The 12972-nt window shown below is 43.8% G+C and overlaps 1 protein-coding gene across 10 annotated transcripts in view; it reads left to right on the top strand.

The window, feature by feature from the left end:
* Positions 1–12972, top strand: part of LOC311103050 (palmitoyltransferase ZDHHC14-like) — a 105013-nt gene that overhangs the window by 53481 nt on the left and 38560 nt on the right. For all 10 annotated transcript variants that reach the window (XM_084144556.1, XM_084144560.1, XM_084144561.1 and 7 more), the window contains one exon: positions 1044–1204. In XM_084144556.1, the coding sequence (XP_084000682.1) occupies positions 1044–1204 (161 nt within the window). The remainder of the gene's footprint in view (positions 1–1043; positions 1205–12972) is intronic.

Raw genomic sequence — 12972 nt, 5'->3', positions numbered from 1 at the left:
GGCCAAACCCGGACGACGCTGGGCCAATTGTGCGCCGCCCTATGGGACTCCCAATCACGGCCGGTTGTGATACAGCCTGGAATCGAACCAGGGGGTCTGTAGTGACACCTCAAGCACTGAGATGCAGTGCCTTAGACCACTGCGACACTGTGTAACTAGTTTAAAGTTAGTAGAGAGAAGTGGTTCACGGTGACTCTAAGTCTGGGGTAGGAAATTCCAATCTGTCCAAGGAAGATAGTGGGGTTTATATTAGAATGATGTACGGAGGGAACGTCCTGCTTGTGGGTAAGAGGTCATGACATAGAAGGGGTAGTGCTCATTGACGATGGCCAGATTGGTTGAAGAAATGTGGGCGGCAGGTAGCTTAGTGGTTAAGAGCGTTGTGCCAGTAACCGAAAGGTCGCTGGTTCTAATCCCAGAGCCGACTAGGTGAAAAATCTGTCTGTGCCCTTGAGCAAGGCACTTAACCCTAATTGCTCCTGTAAGTCGCTCTGGATAAGAGCATCTGCTAAATGACTAAAATGTAAATGTAAAATGTATAAAAGATGTGAGATTTGTGTATGTGGGCAGTTCACCTGACAAGGGGGCAAGGCTATGTCCGTTTGTTAGATGAACCCATGGGCTCGTGATCAAATAAATACTTGGTAAAATCTCCACAGAATGTCTTAAGTAAATTCTTGCATCTTGAACTTCTCAATACCAGAAACTCATCATAACAGGGATTAAACTGAATGATCTGTCATTAGATAACATTACAGTTCCCAGGGGGAGGGGGGAGATGGATGTCCGGAGACCTGGCTGTTGACAGAGGTCATGAGTCTCCAAATCTAATATCTACGTTCTGCTTTGAAATGGGGCTGGGTGTGGAGGATAATTATACCCACTTCCGACCCAACACTTTCTTGTCCTGCAAACATATGCCGATGTTTATAATGATGGTCATGTGTTTGGCTTGGTGCAGCCTGCTCTGAATATATAGTACTTGAATAAAATGAAGATCTGTATGAGTCTAACTCTGCCCCTCTCTCTCGTCTCTCCCCTAGCTGTCCGTTCCTGTCTGTGCAGCTCACCCCAGCCATCCCAGTGATGGGGGGTGTGCTGTTTGTCTTTGTGCTGGGGACTCTCTTCAGGACCAGCTTCAGTGATCCAGGGGTCCTGCCCCGAGCAACGCCCGACGAGGCTGCTGACCTGGAGAGACAGATCGGTAAGAAGACCTCTCTATTCGCTCTGTGTCACATTTCCTCTTTCTCCCTCTTCTTAATCCTCCCTCACACTCCCACTCTCTCCCTCCTTCTCTCATGTCCCCTCCATATATTTCACTCTGTCTCTCCCCTCCTCTGTCCATCCACCCCTCCCTCTCTCCCTGACCTCACCTGCTAGGCCCAGACTAGTGTTCATGTTGTTAGCTGTCTGACTGATGCCTCTCCCTCTGTGGCGGCGTTGTTCCAGTTTGCCCCTGGCAGGTAACATATCTCACTATGGAGCAGGCTTCTGAAAGTCTGCTGCCTCTGCTGCTGCTGTGGGCTGAGCCAGGGGGAACTCTCCTAGGAACTCTCCTACACCTGTGACATCTCCAGAGTCTGTGTGAGCGATAACAGAGAGCAGACACAAAGTCAACACTCTTCGCTCTGCTCGCCATCCAAACTCCTATTTTCTGTGTCTTGTAAGCCTCTCGAGATGAGCCTAAACCAGAAGAGCTGGTCTGAACTGCTCTGTGGAATGTAGCTTTGCCTTGTATAGAATCCTCAGAGTCTGGCGATTCCCTGGATGATAAGGAAATAGAGAAAAGGTAGTGTAGGTAGGTGTTCGTTCACGTGTCTCTCTGTCTGGTGGGCAATTCACTGTTCCTCTTTCTTCTTTTTTTCTGTCTGGGTATTTTACCTCCTTTTTCTCCCCAATTTTGTGGGATCCAATTGGTAGTTACAGTCCCTGTCCCATCGCTGCAACCCCCGTACGGACACGGGAGAGGCGACGGTCGAGAGTCGTGCGTCCTCCGAAACACAACCCAACTGAGCCGCACTGCTTCTTGACACAGTGCCCGCTTAACCCAGAAGCCAACCGCACCAATGTGTCGGAAGAAACACTGTACACCTGGCGACCGAGTCAGCGTGTACTGCGCCCGGCCCGCCACAGGGGTCGCTATAGCGCGATGGGACAAGGACAATTAATCTGGCTAGAATACTGGCTAGAGATCCTTTGTCAGGAATGCTAGATTTAACCCACTGAGAGAAAGGTCACTGGCTTTTCCCATAGTGAGGAGAGAGAGGAAAAATCCTTAAATGCCACTCCTTCCATCTCTCCCTCATTCCCTCATGCTCGCGCTCTCTCTCTCTCTCTGGTTCCCACCATTGCCCAATACTGCAGTCATGCCGTGGCTGGATGACATGCAGACGCATTAAAGCACATATGTTAGCTCTTATCCTGATCCAGCTCCTACAATGAGTAGGCATCTTACTCTGCTCCAGACTCACTCTGTGTTTTATCTCTCTGTCTTCACCTTTATACTCCTCGATCCCCCCCCCCCCCATCTTTCTTTCTGTGACTTGGCCTATCTCACATGAATTTTTCTGGCCTCTTTCACCATCTCAACCATCTCCCTTTCCATCTCTCTCTGTCACGCGCACGCACACACACTTGCACGTGTATACACACACACACACACACACACACACACACACACACACATGCACACACACCCACGTCAGGGCTCATTCCTCACATTTACAGACTGTATTTCTTAGGCTGTGCGTAAGTGGCTGGCTGCTCCCATCCTTCCTCAGCCCAGACAGCCATGCTGTTCTTAAGTAGCGCATCCTTATATGACTAGACACACACACACACACACACACACACACTGACTGCAGGTCTCTGAGAAGACTGGCCTCGTCTTCAGAGGGGTTCTCATTAGTGGAGCTGAAGCTCTCTCTCCCTCTGTGCTTCACAGCATTAGGAGACATGTGAGTATGCGGTGTTGACATGTATTCTCTTTTTCACTGGATTGATGAGCATTCTACAGCCCACTCTGCTACTAGTATTAAAGAGGTGCTTCCTTTACGGCGTATGGTGTTATTATAAAGCGTTTTTTACTGTCAGTGTTTACAGGGTTGTAACTGTGCAGACAGACTAGAGACTCCCTGGCAACTCGGCCCATGTCATCAACTCTCTCCCTGCCTGGGTTGATATTGTGGGAAAATACCAGAGTCTGGCAGTCAGTCTGTACACAGGCTGATGTAGCCAACTCAGATTTATGTGTGTCTTTTTATTTTTACAAGCAGTGTTGATGATTGATATATACTACCGGGCCTATGATAGACAACGATAAAACACAGTATCGCACCCAAAAGCACTGTTATTGTTTATCATATTTTGGTTATGGGTGTGGGGTCTCTTTAACAGTTGTTTATAGGGCGGCAGGTAGCCTTGCGGTTAGAGCGTTGGGCCAGTAACCGAAAGGTCACTGGTTCGAATACCTGAGTAATTTTCTCTAGGGGCGCTGTATTACTATGGCTGACCCTGTAAAAACAACACATTTCACTGCACCTATCCGGTGTATGTGACAATAAAAAAGAAAAAACAGTTTTGTTGTCAGTTTGAATCCATTTGAATGGTTGTGTTGTTGAAGGTAACAAGCCGTGGGATCCAAGGACCAGAGCTGGTGTTGCTGTGAGAGAATGACTAAATTTAGGCATATTAACTCATGGGTCTGGTCCCTGTATAACATTGGAGAGACTGAGTAACACAGAGAGAGAGAACAAGAAAGAGAGCAACAGATAAAAGAAAATTGTATTTGTCACGTGCGCCGAATACAACAAGTGTAGACCTTACCGTGAAATGCTTACTTACAAGCCCTTAACCAACAATGCAGTTCAAGAAATAGAGTTAAGAAAATATTTACTAAATCAACTAAAGTAAAAAATAAAAATAAAAAGTAACATAATAAAATAACATACCGAGGCTATATACAGGGGGTACCGGTACCAAGTCAATGTGCGGGGGTACAAGTTAGTCGAGGTAAATTGTACATGTAGGTAGGGGTAAAGTGACTATGCAGTGATAATAAACAGCGAGTAGCAGCAGTGTAAAAACAAAGGGGGGGAGGGGGGGGGGGGGGTCAGGGTCAGTCAATGTAAATAGTCAGAGTGGCCATTTGATTAATTGTTCAGTGGTCTTATGGCTTGGGGGTTGGAAGCTGTTAATGATCCTTTTGGTCCTAGACTTGGCGCTCCGGTACTGCTTGCTGTGCGGTAGCAGAGAGAACAGTCTATGACTTGGGTGACTGGAGTCTTTGACAATTATTTGGACCTTCCTCTGACACCGCCTAGTATATAGGTCCTGGATGGCAGGAAGCTTGGCCCCAGTGATGTACTGGGCCATACTCACTACCCTATGTAGCACCTTATGGTTGGATGCCGAGCAGTTGCCATACCAGGTGGTGATGCAACCGGTCAGGATGCTCTCGATGGTGCAGCTGTATCACTGTTTGAGGATCTGGGGACCCATGCCAAATCTTTTCAGTCTCCTGAGGGGGAAAAGGTGTTTTCGTGCCCTCTTCACAACTGTCTTGGTGTGTTTGGACCACGATAGTTTGTTGGTGATGTGGACACCAAGGAACTTGAAACTCTCGACCTGCTCCACTACAACCCCGTCGATGTGAATGGGGCTGTAGTCCACAATCATCTCCTTTGTCTTGCTCACGTTGAGGGAGAGGTTGTTGTCCTGCCTCAAAGGCCTTCTAGGTGTGAGGGAAGGAAGGAATTTAGCTCATAGTTTCTGCATGCTGTGTTCCAGTACGTTTCTGGTCAGTCGCATTTTGCAGAAAGAAACACGGCAAGGAAAAACTTAGCCTAACTCTTTCACTGTCAGAGTGTCTTAATGAACCTGTGTGGTCCTTAAAATGATACCAACTGCTACTGATGCTTGGCGTGACATCATGACGTGCACACTGTCCAAATTGTCTATGGCCCAAGTGCTTGTGTTACGTTGTCTAGCTTATAGTGTTATGAGAGTGTGTGCTGTAAGCTCTGCCTAACTCCTTGGAAAGTTTACACAGTCAGACAGTCAGTCAGGCTAAATTAGAATAGATCACATAGTGAAGTAATGTTTGACCTCAACTTGAACTGGTTCTTCTTTAATTCCCTGCAGCCTTATAAATAATGAATGCTGTTGTCTTCCATTCAAAGGGGTACAGGGCTCAAGTTTACCTCTGGTATTGATCTGTTGTAAAACTACAGACAGAATGGGATGGAACAAGGTGCCTATTCAACAGTGCCCTATGTCTGGGATGCACTGTGTGTCCAATAACAGGAAGTGCAGTGTTGTGTCCTGTGTTGTTGTAGATGTTTGCTGGATGTACACATCTGTCTATCATTAGGGGAACCACAGAGGGAAACTGTTGTTTCCTGAGAGCAGCAACTTCGTCTTTCACACTCCCACTTCATCTTGCTCTCTCTTTCTCTCCCTCACTAACTCTCCACCTCACCCACTCTCCATCTCACTCCCATCTCCGCTGGGCTCAGTGGCTAAAGCCTGCTGTGTAAATCAATGGGCCCCTGTGCTGACTCCTGTGCTGACCCTGCTACACTACATGACCAAAACTATGTGGACACCTGCTCATGGGCATTTAATATGGAGTTGGTCCCCCCTTAGCTGCTATAACAGCCTCCACTCTTCTGGGGAAGGCTTTACACTAGATGTTAGAACATTGCTGCGGGGACTTGCTTCCATTCAGCCAAAAGAGCATTAGTGAGGTCGGGCGCTGATGTTGGGCGTTTAGGCCCGCAGTCGGCTTTCCAATTCATCCCAAAAGGGTTCGATGGGGTTGAGGTCAGGGCTCTGTGCAGGCCAGTCAAGTTCTTCCACATCGATCTTGTCAAACCATTTCTATATGGACCTCGCTTTGTGCACTTGGGCATTGTCATGCTGAAACAGGAAAGGGCCTTCCCCAAACTGTTGCCGCAAAGTTGGAAGCACAGAATCGTCTAGAATGTCATTGTACGCTGTAGCTTTAAGATTTCCCTTCACTTGAACTAAGGGGCCTAGCCCGAACCATGAAAAACAGCCCCAGACCATTATTCCTCCTCCACCAAACTTTACAGTTGGCACTATGCATTTGGGCAGGTAGCGTTCTCCTGGCATCCGCCAAACCTAGATGTGTCCGTCGGACAACCAGATGGTGAAGCGTGATTCATCACTCCAGAGAACACATTTCCACTCTCCAGAGTCCAATGGCAGCAAGCTTTACACCACTCCAGCCGATGCTTAGCATTGCGCATGGTGATCTTAGGCTTGTGTGCGGCTGCTCGGCCATGGAAACCCATTTCATGAAGCTCCTGATGAACATTTCTTGTGCTGACGTTGCTTCCAGAGGCAGTTTGGAACTCGGTAGTGAATGTTGCAACCGAGGACCGCTGATTTTGTACTTGGCGGTCCCGTTCTGTGAGCTTGCGTGGTTTACCACTTCGCGGCTGAGCCGTTGTTGCTCCTAGACGTTTCCACTTTACAATAACAGCACTTAGAATTGACCGGGGAAGATCTAGCAGGGCAGACATTTGACAAACTGACTTGTTGGAAAGGTGGCGTCCTATGACGGTGCCACGTTGAAAGTCGCTGAGCCCTTCAGTAAGGCCATTCTACTGACAATGTTTGTCTATGGAGATTGCATGGCTGTGTGCTCGATTTTATACACCTGTCAGCAATGGTTGTGGCTGAAATAGCCGAATCCACTAATTTGAAGGTCTCCACATACTTTTGTGTATATAGTGTATGTGTGTACTGAATAGCATAGTAGGGGGAACTCTCCAGCACAGTCAGCCTAGTATATAATTAACCACTGTTGTTAGTGCAGCTCTTCTTTCCATGAATCCTGTTTGTCTGCCTGTCTGCCATGTTTAGCAGTGCAGGCCCTGGGCAGAAGTGGCATCTCTGCAGAGACTGAGAAACTGGCATCCTCCAAGTGGGTGCATGCCAACTCCAACAACTGTCAGAAAGGCATTACCAGAACGACGCAGGAGATGTCTCTTCCCTTCTGGTCTCTTCTGCTCTGCGTGCCAGAGGCCGAGTATAGACTAGCCAGTAAATGTCATGGGATGTTTCTAAAGCCGTTGGCCATGCTAAACTCCTCCTCCTCTCCCTGCAGAGGAAATAGATGGTGTGTGTGATGGAGAGCGATCAGCTGAGGAGGATGCACTGACATTTAGGGTTTGTTGGTCGCAGCCGGACCCTATATGATTATTAGGGTTTCCCTCAATGCTCCTGAGAAACTGGAACAATCCAAGTTCAAGTGTGTTTGTTTGTGTGAGTGCATGCTGTGTGTGGTTGAGAAATGCTTCAGCAGGAGGGCCCTCCTCCTATTTCACAGCTCTTTCATCCACCTTCCGCTATCCTCCCACCCTTCTATCCCTTTCTTCTTCCTTCCTTTATCCCTCTATTCTCCTGCTTCCCACGCGAGCAGACAGTCAGTCTCGTTACAGGGAGAGGAGAAGAGAGGCAGAGCAGTTGAACCAGGGTTATAGTCTCACTGCTGCTCTCTGTCTGCCTGTCATGCAAGTCTTTAGCCCACAGAAGATGTGCTCCAAACGGTTTCCTTTCCTCCTCAGAGTCACATAGTGTGACTGGCTGGGCATGCATGACTGTCTTAAAGAACATCCCAAAATAGATTAATTTCTACAGTGCTCTTTGTGTTTGACTGTCACCCAAGATACATATTCTACTATAATATGGAATACTGATGGTGGTGGCTACCCAATAGAACACTATGGATGAGGAACCTCTTCTCTTTACTCCTGCATATTATTGGCAACATTTTGAGTTTAGCATTCCTGTGTTTGATGTCTTCTCTGGGTTTATTAAAAGCATGTAGAACCAGCCATGGTAGAGCCAGTACCCTGGCATACATATTATCTGCCCACTCACAGTAAGAAGTATGAAATGTTATTCCCCCTGAGATGCCAGGACAGGGAGAGAATACATCAAGCACTGATGAGTCTGAGCAGCGTGCCACCCACAACCAGACCTGACTGACTGACTGATGGCTGCTCTGGTAGGATTACACCACAGAGAGGAGGAAGAGGAGGAAGATGAGGAAGATGAAGAGGAGGAGGAGGAGGAGAGAGTTTAGAAACCGCCAAGACTGCCTCAGTAACAGAGTGAGAACGTACACTGAGTGTACAAAACATAGACTGACCAGGTGAATCCAGGTGAAAGCTTTGATCCCTTATTGATGTCACTTGTTAAATCAGTTTAGATAAAGGGGAGGAGACGGGTTAAATAAGGATTTTTAAGCCTTGAGACAATTGAGTCATGGATTGTGTATGTGTGCCATTCAGAGGGTGAATGGCAAGACCAAAATGTAAGTGCCTTTGAACGGGGTATGGTAGTAGGTGCCAGGCGCACGGGTTTGTGTCAAGAACTGCAACGCTGCTGGGTTTTTCACGCTCAACAGTTTCCTGTTTGTATCAAGAATGATCCACCATCCAAAGGACATCCAGCCAACTTGACACAACTGTGGGACGCAATCAAATGGCCACTCTGACTAGCATCCATGTGGAACGCTTTCAACATCTTTTAGATTCCATGCCCTGACGAATTGAGGCTGTTATGAGGGCAAAAAGAACTCAATATTCTTAATGTTCTTAATGTTTGTGCACTCAGTGTAGAACCTGTCCAGGGTTTAAAACATGCAATAAGTCGCTCTGGATAAGAGCGTCTGCTAAATGACAAAAAAAAAAAAAAAAAAAAAAAAAAAAAAAACACACACTGAAGCAGAGTGAGAGGAACTGTTGTAAACACCCATAACCCTGGAAATAGCTTTAGAGCTAGGGTTCCTCATGCCAAGTCCTAATGCTCTCCGCTTGATCTGGGCCCGGTTTTATGGAGTGATTACAGTACAACAGAAATTGTATTTGAATTCCATAATTTTTAATTTGTATTAGGATATTTAATTTGAAATTGATATTTTTGAATTTGTAATGCACAAATTGAATTATATAATTCATTATTTGAACTTGTATTTCATGATTTAAAATACAAGTTAAAAAATTCAATTTCAATATAATTGAGTATTCTAATTGAATATTTAAGTATTCAGTTTCAATACGGTAGATAATGCCTTCATTGCCTGTGTATGAGGTTTACAAACTTTTATTTAAAGTTTATCAGTTTCATATATTCAACTTCTCGGATGCATTCAGATTCCGTTTTCAAATTCAGTTTTCTAAATTCAAATTCAAAACCAGAGACAACATCCTGATACTTTGGCAGCCATGAAAGGTAAAGGAGGACAGATGGAATCAAATGCTCTCTGTGGTAAACAGAAGCTTCTGGCGGTTTCTGAAGCCAATGTTGAATTTATGTTCTTCCTATGAATTTGTCTCTAGCATTTGAACTGTTTTTGCTATAAGCTATTATGACCCCGTTCCTGAAAGCTTAGACTCTGGAACATGGATGTGCCTTCTGTCCCCTCTATGATGATCACAGGCCACACGGGACATGTGAGGAGTGTCACAAAAAACGCAATTTGGCGCCCATAAGAATATAGTTGAATAGCCTTGTCATAGTCTTGTGACATGCAGGAGGCCTGGTTCGAACACAGTCAGTCACAAGAGCAAGATTAAATAGGTAGTGGAAAGGCTATCCTTAGAAGGGCTTTGACAAGGTTATTCAACTATATTATTATGGGTGCCAAATTGCTGTTTTTGTGACACTCCCTTCAATTGTGTCCTGCGCGACCTGTGATCATCATAGAGGGGAACAGAAGGCATGTTCATGTTACAGAGTGTCTAACCTTTCAGGAATAGGGTCATAATAGCTTATAGCTAAAACGGTTCAGACGCTAGAGCCAAATTCATAGGAAGAAAATAAATCTAACATGCCACATTGGCTTCTGTTTACCATTTGATTCTATCTGTGCCCCTCTACCTTTCCTGGCTGGCAAAGTACCAGAATGTTGTCTCTGGTTTTGAATCTGAATTTAGAGAACTGAATTTGAAAACTGAATCTAAATGCATCTGAGAAGTTGAATATATGAAAAACTTGAAATTATAGTTAACTTGATACACAGACAATGAATGCAATATCTACCATATTGAAACTAAATATATAAATATTGTATTTTAATATTCAATTCAAATTCAATTTAAAACTGAAATCAATTTTCATTAAATTCAGTTTCAAATCATGAAATAGAACTTCAATTTATGAATTCAATTATTACATTGGTGCATTACAAATTCAAAAATATTACATTAAAATTCAATATCCTAATATAAATTATGGATTTCAAATACAATTACTGTTGGCACTGTAATCGCTCCATACGGTTTCCCGATAGCGATGGAACTTAGGTTTACGAGTGTTTTAACGATGCATCGTTCCTACAACGGCTGAAGATGTAACGTGCGTTTCCCAAAACACCACGCAGAGAGAACGTCTGCTAAGTGCGTCGTTGGAGCATGTGTCGATATTGATAGGATCATAAGAAAGGCAGCGCTGATCTCAAATCATCTTTTTCTATTCAAATCTTACCATAACATTATAATTATTCCACACTACTGACGAGGGATCAGCTCCTAGAGAGATATTGCCACCTATATGGCTGCAAATATTGATGTGGCTTATTCTAATGCTTACCCAATAATAATGCACAAAATCACAGATTTGGCACATTTGCACACATGTTACACACCATGAAATATATTGAGGCAAACATTACAGTAGTCAACAATTAGCGAAATAGAATCCATTTGATTGAACAAGACATTTATTTAAATATGATTGAAATACAGGTAACTGCCAAAATAAAGGAAACGCTTGAGTAAATGAGGGATACAAAGTATATTGAAAACAGGTGCTTCCACAAAGGTGTGGTTAGAGTTAATTATCCCCTTACACTCTTGGAAATTGGCATATATGGAAAGCATATGCATGACTATGGTAGCAATTGAAAGAGAACACTTTCAGATTATGAGATAATGGGGAAATTATCAGACCAAAGGTGAAAACATAACAGTTCACCTGACACAAGACTGAATACTGTTGATTTTATGTGCATTTTACATTTACTTTACTTTTCACAGCGTTTGTCAATAACAAAATCTGCAAATAATCTGGATACATTCAGTGGCAAAATAAGAATATTCATTGACATTTTGGAGTAGGTGCAAGATAAGAAAAAATTATTACAAGGGTTTGCGTGAGAGGTCTAACTGGTGTCTCCAAGTGGCCACACACCTCTCCAAAGTGTGCACAGTTCCTAAGTAATTTCAGTGCACTTTTATGACTCCAGGAAAGAGCCTTCAACTATATGGTGCTTTTTTGAGCTCTCCTAGCTTTGTCATTGAGGAACTAGCAGACTTGTAGTTTTTTGTTTGGAACACAGCCCTGCGTCCCCACCATCACACAATTGGATGATTCTCATGAAACCAGTTTTAAAAATGTATGTAGCAAATTGAGTTACAAAACCATGATGCATCTAGTTTTTGGCAAAGTGTCTTATTTTAAATAAATGTACATTTTCGCCCTCATTTTTTAATTTCCACCCCAAATTCTCATTAACGAAATGCGTCCGGATTAAGTTCTCGGGTCATTTTATACAATTTTACTTTAGAAAAACCTAACTTATTTGAATAAATCACAGTGTTGCTGTAGTTTGTCCATAAATCATAAAAATGGTGTACTAGTAGAAGTTTACATTTAAACTATTATATTTATTACGTAGAAACACAGTTCCTGTAAAAACTCCAATCCAGTTTTTGAATAAAGTTTTATTCACCCATGATGCATCATCTAGAGGAGAGTACTTAGATGAGCAAATGTTAAGTTTAAAAAATATTAGAAATTGATTTGTTTATTACTTTTTTTACTTTGAAAAGTGTTGCAGTAATGATCATTTGGTGGAAATTGTGGTCAAAAGCATTATGTCTGATAAAAAACATAATAATAGTTATGAAATAGATGAGTACAGATCCTAATTTCAGTGATCCAAGAGGATCCTGGTTCGAATCCAGGCTCTGTCGTAGCCGGCCGCGACCGGGAGACCCATGGGGCGGCGCACAATTGGCCCAGCGTCGTCCAGGGTAGGGGAGGGAATGGCCGGCAGGGATGTAGCTCAGTTGGTAGAGCATGGCGTTTGCAACGCCAGGGTTGTGGGTTCGATTCCCACGGGGGGCCAGTATGAAAAAAAAAAAAAAAAAAGATTAAAATAAATTACCAAAATTGATATGAAACAAAATAAGATTAAAAATATATATAACATTTTTTTAAAAATAGTATGCACTCACTAACTGTAAGTCGCTCTGGATAAGAGCGTCTGCTAAATGACTTAAATGTAAATGTAAAAATGAAATTGTGAAAAATGACCCAATTAATGTTGTTTACGCAATCCAAAAACGTTCCATTAGAAATTGTGATCTGAGTGGGGCCTGAGACAGCGTTTTCCACCAACATCAACAAAACACAAAATTATGTAATTTCTTGTGGAAAAATTGTGTTGGATCCCTCCAATAGAGTTCCAGACACTTGTAGAATCTATGCCAAGGCGCATTGAAGCTGTTCTGTTGGCTCGTGGTGGCCCAACACCCTATTAAGACATTTTATGTTGGCGTTTCATTTATTTTGGCAGTTACCTGTACACTGAGTATACCAAACATTAGGAACACCTTTCTAATATTGAGTTGTGTCGAAAGCGTTCCACAGGGATGCTGGCCCATGTGCTTCCCACAGTTGTGTCAAGTTGGCTGGATGTCCTTTGGGTGGTGGACCATTCTTGATACACACGGGAAACTGTTGAGCATGAAAAACCCAGCAGCATTGCAGTTCTTGACACAAACCGGTACGCCTGGCACCTACTACCATACCCTGTTCAAAGGCACTTACACAATCAATGTCTCAATTGTCTCAAGGCTTCAAAATCCTTCTTTAGCCTGTCTCCTCCTCTTCATCTACACTGCTTGAAGTGGATTTAACAAGTGACATCAA

This window comes from Coregonus lavaretus, assembly GCF_964263955.1.
Source record: "Coregonus lavaretus genome assembly, chromosome: 27".
NCBI lineage: Eukaryota > Metazoa > Chordata > Actinopteri > Salmoniformes > Salmonidae > Coregonus > Coregonus lavaretus.
This window is presented reverse-complemented; position numbering and strand designations above follow the sequence as displayed.